Source organism: Carettochelys insculpta, chromosome 8, assembly GCF_033958435.1.
Source record: "Carettochelys insculpta isolate YL-2023 chromosome 8, ASM3395843v1, whole genome shotgun sequence".
Classification (NCBI taxonomy): Eukaryota; Metazoa; Chordata; order Testudines; family Carettochelyidae; genus Carettochelys; species Carettochelys insculpta.
Window position 1 is genome coordinate 12,973,803 of NC_134144.1, and position 12,287 is coordinate 12,986,089.

The window sequence follows — 12,287 nt, forward strand, 5'->3', positions numbered from 1 at the left end:
CCCCCTCCCAAACCCCAATCCCTTGCCTCAGCCCCATGAAAGTGAGTGAGAGTAAGTGAGAATCAGTGAATGGAGGGAGTGGCAATGGTGTGAGTGGAAGGTGGGGCAGGCATTGCCTCAGGGAAGTGGTAGAGGGTCGGTGATGGTCTTTTGAGTTTCACGTTTAGACAGTTGGCAATGCTACCAGGCAGCAATGTGGGAACTGTGACCATGTCAGAAGAACACACTCACCAGCACAATCCTGGCAGCTCCTGGGCACCACCGAGCACAGGTCCCAGCACTGCCCAAAGTTCAGGCAGTCTGCCTCAGTGGAGGCGCTGATTGTGTGTGCATAGGGGCCCACTGACTGGTCTGCACGGGGTCCAGAATTGCTGTCCACAGGTCTTCTGATGACAGCTACTGCAGCTGAATCACTGCTACCCTGTTTCATGAGCAGTAAGCAGTGTGGCAAGCCAGCAGAGTTGTAAGAAATGAGGCTCGAAATACTGAAGCTTTGCTGCTTGTCTCTGAGCTACACCCAAGAACCCGCCAACCAGTCCCTAGGTTTGCAGTCCTTCAAGCCTCTAGTTCAGAGATTCCCAACCTAAGTGTTAGGACCCAAACATGGGTTGCCATTAGATTTTCTAAGGGTCGCTGGCTGGGGTTCTCTGAGCCACATGTGGCTCCTTAAGAGGAGCCATTTGCAGCTCTTGCTGCTGCTGTTGCTCACGCCTCCAGCTTCCAGTCCCTGCCCTGCCACACTGAAATGGAACTCAATTTAATTGGTTTAATGGCTGGCAGGAGGGATCCAGCCCTTTAACCAATTAAACTGAGTCCCACTGCAGTGCGGCAAGGCACGGAACTCCCGTGCTGCAGGTGGGGGAAGGGAGTAGGAGGGCTGAGGGGAGCCGTGTGGTGGAGGTGGCAGTGGCCTGGCGAAGGAGCAGCAGCATCAGTGTGTGATGTTAATGAAGTAGGTGGGGTGGTGTTTTGGGGCTGATGTGGGTTTAAGCCGGGGGGGGGGTTTGTGTGGGGGGTGCACTTTTCCCAGGAGAGAACCCCCCCCACACACACTGTTTTGGATTGTCTTGGGTCTCACTCATACTGAATTATCAGAATGGGTCCCCACCTTGCAAAGGTTGGGAACTGATGCTCTAGTCCCTCGTACATCAACTTATATCCCTCCTAAAACCGACCCCTATCTGCCTTGTTCTGCTGAATATCATCATTCAAGTGGAAGGAAGGAAAACCTAGCAAGGCCCCACTTTGTGAAGCTTCCAATGAATTGTGCTGGGGATTTAGGAGGAAGCCCGAGGTCCAGCTTCCAAAGCTTACAGATTCCAGGGATCAGCCTAGAGAACCCTGCAACTATGCATTGGTCCTGGAGCCCCCTAACCTCTTCTGGCTCCTAAGGGAGTGATACTGCCCAGGACGACCCCACAAATCTCAGTAAAGGGTTGGTGTGTGGGGGTCTGTTCCCTAGCACACAGGGCTTCCACAGACAAGTAGGTGCAACAGTTGTATTAGCTTTCGTGTGGATGATGTGCACCCATGGCCATTTTCCTCTGGTCCCTCCCTCGTGGTGGATCATGGAGCCTTCAGAATTCCCATGTTTCCAGAGATGATGCTGTTGAGTCAGCATGGCACATCTCCGCTCAAGTGGAGGCAGATCTGTGGGGGGCATGATCCAACCCAGAGACCTGTAACTCCCTTAATTTTTTCATGGAGGTGTCTGTAGAGATAAAAATATCCTAAGGGCTCTCTCACTAGTTCCCCCCATATGGAGTGTTCATGATAGCTCTGAATAATTATATAATCATGAACAGAAACTCTGTCATGGGTGGTGGCCTCCTTGGCTTCACCTTTTATATACATGTAAAAGAAGGTTTGAGAATATCTTATTTGTACTGACTTGGTCTACTGTTTGGAAATGCTGTCAGGGAGCAGTGGTATAAGAGGATGCCCACCCCATTTACCCTGAGATGTCAGTTACTGAGTTTCTGATGTGAGCTATGGGATGCTTGGAGAAGTATATTTCCTGATGCAGGGGTAGATGGAGGTTGGGGGTTTAAGGCCTTGATGTGACGTCCCTTACGTGCCAAAAAAACTACCATGCTTTTTCTGTGGCATTTCATCCAAATATTCCCTCCCCCAGTCAAATCCTTATACCCACTAACCGTATCTCCTCTGCTCTTCTCTTCTGTTCCTGTTCCAGTTCTTCCTTTATTTTTTCCATACGCTCCTGCTGCTCTTGCTGTTTCCGCTTCTGTTCCTCCTGTTCCCTTCTTTTCCTTTCTACCTGTAGCCGTCTTCTCTCTGCCTTCTCTGCTCTCATTCTGTCCCGTGATAATTTCTCCTCTTGCTGGTTTCCAGGGCAATCCTGAATGGATATAAGGAAATGACACTTGCCAAATAAAGTTTGCACTCTAATTGCCAGGTGGTTCATTTGTTAACTATCAGGTTCACAGTCCTTGAAAAGAATGAGATTTACATATCCTAGAGTAGATGTGCCTTTCCTGGGACTCTCTTGTCAATGTGATAAACTTTACTTGTACTGTTGACTCTATATTGTAAACAAGTGTCTCATTCCCTGGGTGTCTCCTAGCAGTTCCCACCATTATGTCATCTGATAACTATCTCAAAGTTTCCCCATAGTTTACGTTCCCCTGATTTTTCACTATTGTCAACTTAATCAACTCAGCTAAAGTTGAGATTTCTGATAACGTAATCACCCTCAGGTGGACTTGAATCTGGGACCTCTATAGCTTAGTGCAGTCACCTCTACGCTTTGAGGTGAAAGCACACTGACTCTCAGCTAAAGCTGTGAATGAGATGATGCACTTACCTATTCCTCTCCCTCCTCCCAGCACTTGCAGAGAATTCATGGCATGCTGGATGAGGTGGGAGGGGGGAGTGGGAGGAGCAGGGAGAGGACAAGGTTGGGCGAGGAGGTGGGGAAGAGGCCAGGCAGAAATTTGATGTTGTAAAATAAGTGTAAATGTTTCTTTTTTATTTTATTTCAAGTTGATGACAGTTCTACTAATATACGAATGATTAACGTATTTGAAATAGTCAGCATACTCATGTGGTAATATATTTCATCTTGTTCTTGGGGGCAGGTTTAGTGCACGTGACTGATTTCTATCTTGCAGCCCACTGAGATGGAGGACCACTCATGCTGCCCACTCACTAATCTTGGTCATCCCTTGCTGGTCCAAAGATATATTAAGGAGGAGGGTAAAGGGCTGGGTTTACTCCAAAACAATAAAAACAATTGTTGGCATTGTGAGAAAATGGATATGAATGTTTTCTCTCCTTTGCAAGGCAAAAGAATGTTTAGAATGAAAACAAATCTAACTACTAAAATATACTGCAACAAAAAAGAGAGGATATGAAAAAGGTCAGCATTGAATCCTGGGACTACAGAGTTTCTAAACTGGGACCTGAGATCTGAATAAATTCAGTGCTTGACAACAGAGGATCCTAAGATTTGCAATCCCAAATGGACCATTGACTTATCAAGTCCACTGGTCACTTCCAGTAGGAAGACTTCATCTTCTCTAAAAGACAACTGCAGCCGCACAGCACTTTACACGGATGGGCGGGGGGTGGTGGGGGGAGGAAATCTTTTCTGACTCTGTGATGATCAAGATGATACAGTCGGCATGGATGTAAACAACATGGGGCTCAGGGAAGCTTATCTCCCACCAAAAAAAAAAAAGTATTGCACTAATAAATGAAAGAAACACTGAGTTTGGAAAAGAAGTATGCTTGTGTCACTATTAAAAATGGAAAAATGTTAGGATACAAAGCAACTCTTTGAAGTGATAAGTTATTTTTAACTCTAGCCTCTCCAAATAAAGAATGTTGTCTGCATCTCTGAAGAAACACAAGATTCAGTTATTCTTCATATCACATGATCCATTATATTTTTAATGATAGGCAGTACCTTTTTTTTTTTAAATTTAAAATAAAAAGAAAACAAGAAGAGGTGCTGGTACTCAGCTGTCTCCCTGCCCCCTGCCAGTCCCATGGCTGGGACTGCCGAGATGCAGGTATGCTGAAGTCTAGCATTCTGGAAATTGGAGTGTCCCTACGGCTATAGGCTACCACAGAGCATGCTGGGAAGGAGTGTCAGAGAATACTCAGAGGTGTGACAGATAAAGTTGATTGCTAGGTACCTGACTTGAAACCCAGTGCAAGGTTTCCTCTTAAGAGAGCATAGGCAGGGCTGTTGGAAAGATTTGTGAGGAAAAAGAAAATAGAAGATGGAAGGGGTGAAAAAAGTGAAGGGAAAACCCTGGTACAATACAGTTTTTGCGGGGAGGAGGGAACCTCACAGTTCAGTGTTGCACTGTTTAGATGCCTTGTACTAGGGCTTCCAGAGAGAGAACTCCCATCAAGATCACAGGGGATGCTAGGGAAAGACCTACTGAGGCTGCTTGATCCAGATGGAAAGGATTGATAGATTGATTTCATATGCTTTCATTTTCCCCAGGCTTCTACCAGCCTAGGAAGACAAGCTCTGAGTAGCAGCTGTATAGGTAGTAGTCTTTTCCGCAGCAGGAAGGGAAACAGTAACAGAGAAGGAGTCGTGCTAGACCAGGAAGGTACAGTATTTCTTATATTTACTGCACAAACGTACTGATACATGTTGTGATTGGTCATGCTATTAAGCAGCCTTTTTTAAATCCCCAGCTACAATATTTAAAGCTCTGGCCTCTACATATTGTGGGGCGGTGGGGGAGTCACAAGCACTTCCCAGTGTTCCCTCCTTTGCACCTACCATTAGTGCGGTGCCATTGGTGGTGAATAAGAGAGCAGTCTCCCTGCTCCCCCAGAGTGGCACCACATGAGCTTCCTAGCTCATGCTGCTCTTTAGCTGCTCCACACCTGGGCGGGGGAGCAGGAACAGCCCCCATGTGCACCAGAAGCAGAGTGGTATATGCACAGGAAGAGATGGGTGAGGGCAGAACAGGGGCTGGGGGAGGGTGGGCATGGGTGGAGTAGAGCCTAGGGGAGCCCCACAAAATCTACCAGCCTCAGCCCTCCTAGCTCTCAGGTGGAGCCTGAGGGTGCTGAGGTGAATGTCTCTTATTTCTGCTTCTCATTGGGAGTCACATTTGAGAAGGTGGTTTGGTTTTTTGGTTGGTTTGTTCTCACCCGCATGTGGCTCCTGACTGATTTCTTTGTGGGCTAGTGGCCTCTGAGGCAAAAAAGGTTTCTCACCTCTGCTCTACAAGGTGGCTGAGTAAGTTTTTTCTGCTGCTAGAGAGGAATAAGAAATGGTCTTCAGTGCCATCTAGTGAGATGACATTGTGATTGATGGGAAGCTGGAGGCCCAAGAGAGTGACTGAATTCAGAGAGCAGTTGTGAAAGACAGGTGTTCTACAGGGCAAGGCTGTGCCCAGCTTGAGACTGGGACAAATTATCTTTTGTTGTGTTTTGTGTCTGCTGGACCTGATAACTTGTTGTCACTTAGCCAAAGGGCTGAGGGGGAGAGAACCAGAGAAAATGAAGGAAGTTGAAGCAGGTACTAAGCTTGACCAGAAAGGCCCCTGTTACACTCCTAGAATGTATAAGGCACTTCAGTGTCTGAATCTGCTCTGTCTCTGGCCATAAAGAAAAACCCCAGTTCTTACCTTGGAGACTTCACTGTTCATGCTTGCGTCCAATTCAGCGGCACTGACTGTGGTGCTTATTGGGTCGCTCTGAGTAAAGGTTTTGTGAATAGGAACTGGACTAGGCCCAGAAGGGCTGACGTTGTCCTCCAAACAAGGCTGAGGGCTTCCAGGAGGGAGTGTATGGTCCTTAATGGGAGAGCTGGAGGGAGAAGAGCTCCTGTCATCCTCTAACTCCTCATTTCCAGTAGTCATACTGCTCTGCTCTCCTCCTCCTGCTTCTGGCCCTCTTCCCTTGTGCTTTGTCTCTTGTCTCGTCTCTGGTCTTTTAACTACAGTGGTCTTTTTCCAGAGAGAGAACGTCCTTTTTTCATCAGCCTTTTTCTTTTTTGGTTTTCCTGCAAAGCCACAATTAATTCCAAATGTTGATTTGTGTCAGGTGATACAGCCAACCCAATGCAATCTGATCGCTAGGCAAGTTGCAAAATGTTTCCTGGATGTCACCACATTGTTTACATGCCCATCTGCAATGCAAGTACTTAAATCCATAGGCAAATCTATTCCATGGTTTTATAATCAGGAGCTGTTTATTGGGAGACTCTGTAAATAGTAGGTAGAACACATGATTTTTTTTCTAAACTCTCATTTTAGACATGCAAAATAATCTCCTGCATAGAAATTAGTGATTTTTTTTTTAAATAAGAATTTGGGGTTCTTGTCATGTTACCCACACATCTTCAATTAATTTAAAGAGCCAAAACTTTATGCGTTTTTATGTGTACAATGATGACATTAAAAATAAAGAATATAGCTCTATCAATATTTAGAGATGACTATCAGAACAATTATCCAGAAATTCTTTTTTCAAGACAGCCAACTGTAACTTATTATCTAATTATATGAAACAACAGTCGTAATTACCACGTTAGTTGTATTTTTCTCTTCTAAAGGTGTTGCTTGAGGCCTTATTTCTCTAAACAAAAATTATATGAGATGCTGATGTTGTCATTTTTAGTTATTCTCCTCTCGTTATGAACACATGCCAAAATACAGTGTGATTCAATGGATTAGACATTGGGCTTGGATACAGTAAACCTGGGTTCTGTTCCCAACTCTGATACTGACTTGCTATATAGCCTGGGCCAAGTCACTTCCTCTTTTTGTCCCTTCCCCCCTCCTTTGTCCCTTTCCAGTGTAAGACCTTCAAGGCAGGGGGCTAATCTATGCATAGTGAGTAGCAAAACAGGAACCTTAGCCTCGTAGGTGCTACTGCAATATAAATATTTAATAACGAGAAAAATGAAGAGCAGTTACTATGTGTATGCATCTCTCAGTATGCATGGTTTTTTATGCTATACTGCAATCACCCATGGAGGGAAAACCTATTTACAAACCCTGTCTGTTTGCATAACTACATACAGTTTTTTGCTTTTGGCAAAATGGAAGATATTTCCTTCTGGGTATGCATCATTACAACACAGTGGCTGCTGGCCTTATCTGATTCAATACTAAACAGCAAGGGAACTAATAAAAGCTGATCATACATCTAAAAATAAGAACTGAATGCCAGAATCTCCCTGGGGCCTTTTTGAGCTAACAGAGCAGAGAGCAAAACAAAAGCACCATAAAAATACTATCATATCATTTCTGCAGGGCAGATCTTGGTTCTAATATTCTGCTCCAGATAATATTTCTTCCGGATCTCTTATTTGCCTTTGTGTGGTGGTGGTTTTTTGCCTTTTTTTTTTTTTGGCTTTGTTTTTAAAGGAGGGTTCTGGAGCTGAAATTTTTTCTTTGTGTGAAGTTCTCACCTACAACAGGTTCTTCTCTGCTGTGTTGTTGGTCTTTGCTACTGCTCTTTTTCTGTGTTTTGGATACTGGAGCCAGCTTGGTCAATTCATTCCTCTGCCTTTTCGTGGCTTTGTTCTCTATAGCTTCTGTGTCTTGGAACTGGAATCGACAGTAATAGCGTTCAGCTAAAACATTCTGATAGGGTATATTGATTTTGTTAAAAACAAGAAGGTAAGCTTTTTTGTACCAAGCAGCCCACGCTAGTTACCTCAAGCACTGTTCAGAATGCAATGCTACAGAAGAGTATCTTTTTCTTGTAGGCACAGTGGAACTTCACCACACTTCCAGCAGTATTGTTTTCAGAGCATCCCGCATTGAAGGCTTTCCTGTGGCACCACTTCTTAAAATCACATTTTGGAACCAGTCTAGAAATTACCTTGGCACCTAGGAATTACCCATACTCTCAGTACTACTGACAAATGACTTTATGGGATATGGTGGGAAACAGCTTTCCTTCATAAGTTGTTTCATACTTTTGCTAGAAGAAAAGCTTATGTTTATTACTCAGGGACAAAACTGTCAGACAAAATGGATGGCAGCTTTACTCTTGAACGTGACTCACTGTGCCCAGGATCACACTTTGTGCACTATCATTCCCGTCTCTCTGTCCCCACAGCTCCACCTCACCCTGATTTCTGGACCAAAAACAGACTGTAGGGAAGTTCAGGATTGTCCTTGGAAATGCTGGTTCATAGCATACTCTCCATTGCTGGTGTCCCTAGTAGTGATGGAATACCATTCTCTTGTCCACTTGGTGTCAGTCCTGCACAGTATTTATTATTTGGCCTTTGGTAGCTGTTCTTTCCTAATTCTATCCTTATGGTGTAGAACTGAGTTTGACTTGGCAACATGAGATTCATTGCACTTTGTTCTGTGTTTCACTTTGTGACTTAAACCCTCTGTGTGTTTTGTTCTGATGTAAATAACATGTATGAATAATGCTAACTCTCTTCTCAAACCCCTTCCAGGAGGAGGCAATAGGCAGCTTGCTGTGGGAAATAGGTTCTGTGATACTTACAGCACTGAAGCTGGTAGTAGTTTGCTGGACGAGCTCCTTGGGTAGGGTGGTCTCTTCTCCCTCTGTCACATGCTGATTTTCAGAATGACTCATGGCTACTCCAAAATTATCATCTTGTAGTTCCACTCTACCACTGTAATGTCCCAGGAGATGGTTACCAGATTCAAAGTTTTGACCCCTTTAAAATTAAAGCAGTAATAACCAGACCAAATTTTGGTGACATCTCAGAGCTCCAGAGAGAGAGAGTGTCTCTCCTGAAGGAACAGAAAAAGCTGGTTTGTTTGCTTTCATGTATTTTCTTTTCCCTTGCAAGTCCTGAGCCTCTTTGGAGTAATCTGTCTGTATCATATAATGAACAACTTATGTCATTGTAATGGGCCCCAGCAGGGAGCTGCCTTTTCTGCTTGGAGGTTTCTTGTCTCCTCATTACTGAGAAAAAGCAAGTAACGTTCTCTCTTGTGCTGGAACAAATCTCCATAAACTGATTGGCGGGTGCGTTGGCCATTTAATGACAAAATCAGATGTAAGAAAATGCACTGGACTCCTGTAAGGAATTGTCACCTGAAAATGTTACAAACTTCAGTGTCCTCCTGCACTTAGAAGTGCTGAGCACCCAGAAGTCAGTGGGAACTATGCAAAACAAAAAAGTAGTTCTGTAGCACTTTAAAGACTAACAGTATAATTTATTAGGTCATGAGCTTTCATGGGACAGACTCCCTTCTTCAGATCTGGTAAATGATAACTGAGGCATGAATTTAACAGAAAGATAGAAAAAAATGGAATAAACAAAATCTGACACCGCCTCTGTGAAGCAGGTATTGTACCTTTGTTACAGTCAAATGCATCTAGCTAGGCAGGCAGCTAGTGGTGTTATACAAATTAATAAAATAACTAATGGTGATAAAGTGAGGGACAGGGAGTAAGAATGTCGGTGGAAGTGTCACAGTGAAACAATAGTGGAGCTGGGAATAGAATCCGAAAGGCATGAACTCATCCATGCTCTAAACTAAACGCCTTCATTTAAAGCAGGAATTACTGCACCTCTAGCAGCAAAGCAGTACCAGAGCTCAAAAAACATAAATAATGATCATTCCTAGCAGGGGATGTAGCAGCTCTAGCTCAAGATGGAGCTTCCATGTAATAAATCAGTTTAATAAAGGTGAGGTGATGATAAACTCAAGTACTGCCAGAAAAATAATTAAGGGACAAATTCTGCCCTGCCTGGATATATGAACCCATTGAGGTGTATCTGTTTCTTCAACTAAGTATTGTGATTTCCTTATACCTCGGTGTGTTTAAGAATCCTATCTTAACCTGCTCCAAAAGAGATGTAACCTGAGCTACGTCTACAGTAGAGGGTTTTGTCAACAAAACTGGTGTTTTGTTGGCAAAACTAGGGGAGCATCCAAATTCCCAAGGCATTCTGTTGACTGTATATCAACACAACGCAGCACTTTTGTCAACAGTCTTATCCTGCTCCCCACGAAGCATAATGCCTCTGTCGACAGAGATTTGTCAACAGAAGGTGGTCTGGACATTATGGAGGGGCCCTCTGTTATCAGACAGGGCTTCCAGAACACCAGGCAGCCCTGTCTGCTATGCTTCTGGTTGTCTGTCTTGTTGAGAGAGCAGCCAGGCAGTTCGGCTGCTCTCTGTCAATAGAGCAGATCTGCTTGGCAATTTGGCTTCAACCTATCAACAAATTACTGTAATCTAGACATAGCCCTGGAATGGATTCTTGGTGCTTTGAACTACTTCACTGATGGAAAGCCACCACAAGCCTGGCTTAAATGTCCAGCTGCTGTGTTATTGCGGCTGGTTTGCATCATCTATACCTATCTCATAGGGCTGGAAGGGACCCTCAGAGGTCATAGAGTCCACTCCCCTGCCATCACAGCAGGGCCTATCACCATCCCTGACAGATTTTTTTTACTCTATTTGGGCCAGATCCCTAAATGGCCTCCTCAAGGATAGGATTCACAACACTGGGATTAGCAGGCCAACACTCAAACCACTGAGCTATCCGTCCTCCCATCATTGGAGCAGCACAAAGCAGACACTTCATACTAATGAATTTATCCCAGTGTCATCCAAACTGCTTAGTTTTTGGTAATAGATTTTCTGCATAATCCACCACTGTTTGTTTTCCCTCTTACTTTGGGGCCTGTCTAGATAAGAGTCTGTGGTTCTGTTTTAACTCTAATTAATTGATTACCTGTAGGCAAAAGTGACTGGTCTGGAGAGCAGACTCAGAGGGGAGAGATGGGAAATGCAGAGGCCAGAGAGCAAGTGGAAACTGCAGTAATCCAGTTCTTTGCCCGTAATTTCATTTGCAATAGGAAACAATACCTTTGTCCAGAAGTTCATAGAATCCTAGGGCTGGAAGGGACTTCAGGAGGTCATTTAGTCCAGTCCCCTGCGTAAAGCAGGACCAACCCCAACTAAATCATCCCAGTCAGGGCTTTGTCAAACTGGGACTTAAAGCTCTGGGGATGGAGATTCCATCATCTCTCTTGGTAATGCATTCCGATGCTTCACCACCCTTCTGGTGAAATAGTTTTTCCTAGTAGCCAGCCTAGACCTCCCCCTCTCTAACTTCTGACCATTGCTTCTTGTTCTGCCATCTGTCACCACTGAGAACAGTCTCTCTCCATCCTCTGTAGAGCCCCCTTGCAGGAAGTTGAAGGCTGCTGTCAAATCGCTCTTGTACTGCACTACTTAAGAAAGTTAAAGGTCCTCAGGCATATTTCCAAAGTATGCTCATGACCAATGGATCAGCTTGCTCTTTGCTTTCTGGGACAAACAGAGTGCTTGACTTGAAGCTCCAGCCCTGTGGAGCATCTGCATTTAATTCATGAAAGCAAAGGGTTTTGCACCAGTGTGGTGTAACCTTAGAGGTCCATTAGTTTTCCAGGTGTGTCACAGTGCAAGGTGTAAGAAATGGAGGAGCGGCAACTGAATCCATCTGAGGTATTAAAATCCTATCATTTTGGTGTCAAAGTGCCTAAACACTAATGCTGTGTCTTTCTGGGGTTTCCTATTGTGTCCAGTACAGTGCCATCTAAGTACTTCTGAGTTAATTAGATTAGCACAGGGAGTCCTTAGCAAACTTTACTGAGTCTTCTCTTCACCAAGGTTGTAGGGCAGTCTTGCAGCATTCCCTAAAAATGATTAGACTTTGTAGCATGGTGCAAGACCCTTCCTCACAGTTCTTTTACAGCCATAACCCCTCATTCTAGAGGAGCTCTGTTTCTTTCTCCATGTAACAAGAGAATGTTGGCGCACTCTGTCATTCTGAGTATAGTGCTTAATACCTAGTATGCTTAAGTCAGGAAAAAATCATAGAGAAATCCTACCTTGATGTCCAGGGCACACTAGAAAGTAAATTTATCAAAGCCCCTGGCTACAGGTAACTTCAGATGTCCATTCATTTTCAGCTTCCTGCATTTCTGTTCTCCCAATAGAAATGACAGGTAACTGAAAATTAAGATATAGGATACAAAAAAGGAAACTTTATTTAGAAAAAGCATGCCTGCTACTCACGTTTCTTCAGTAGGGCTCACTGTATGGGCAGCATAGGTTCCTAGGTTTGAAATGTTATGGCATCCAGGCACTCCATCCATTTGCTTATATGGATCTGCAAACGTAAAAACAAAATCTTTATTCTCCAAGTCAGGCTAGAATCGGGATTATAGTGAGTAGTTTCACCAGGTGTATGTGCATTTGTTTTAAATTCATGCTTAACAGAGGTTGAACTTGAGTAGCATTAGTGGCATGTGACCATTCCCTGTTGACAAGTGTCTGAAAATAAGGTGTTT

At 44.1% G+C, this 12,287-nt stretch overlaps 1 protein-coding gene across 1 annotated transcript in view; it reads right to left on the reverse strand.

Moving 5' to 3' along the window:
- Nucleotides 1-12,287, reverse strand: part of KIAA2012 (KIAA2012 ortholog) — a 97,231-nt gene that overhangs the window by 7,945 nt on the left and 76,999 nt on the right. Inside the window, exons 18-22 of the mRNA XM_075001416.1 lie at nucleotides 12,013-12,106; nucleotides 8,470-8,647; nucleotides 7,412-7,550; nucleotides 5,622-5,998; nucleotides 2,157-2,359 (exon numbers count right to left, since the gene is read on the reverse strand). Of these exons, the coding sequence (XP_074857517.1) occupies nucleotides 2,157-2,359; nucleotides 5,622-5,998; nucleotides 7,412-7,550; nucleotides 8,470-8,647; nucleotides 12,013-12,106 (991 nt within the window). The remainder of the gene's footprint in view (nucleotides 1-2,156; nucleotides 2,360-5,621; nucleotides 5,999-7,411; nucleotides 7,551-8,469; nucleotides 8,648-12,012; nucleotides 12,107-12,287) is intronic.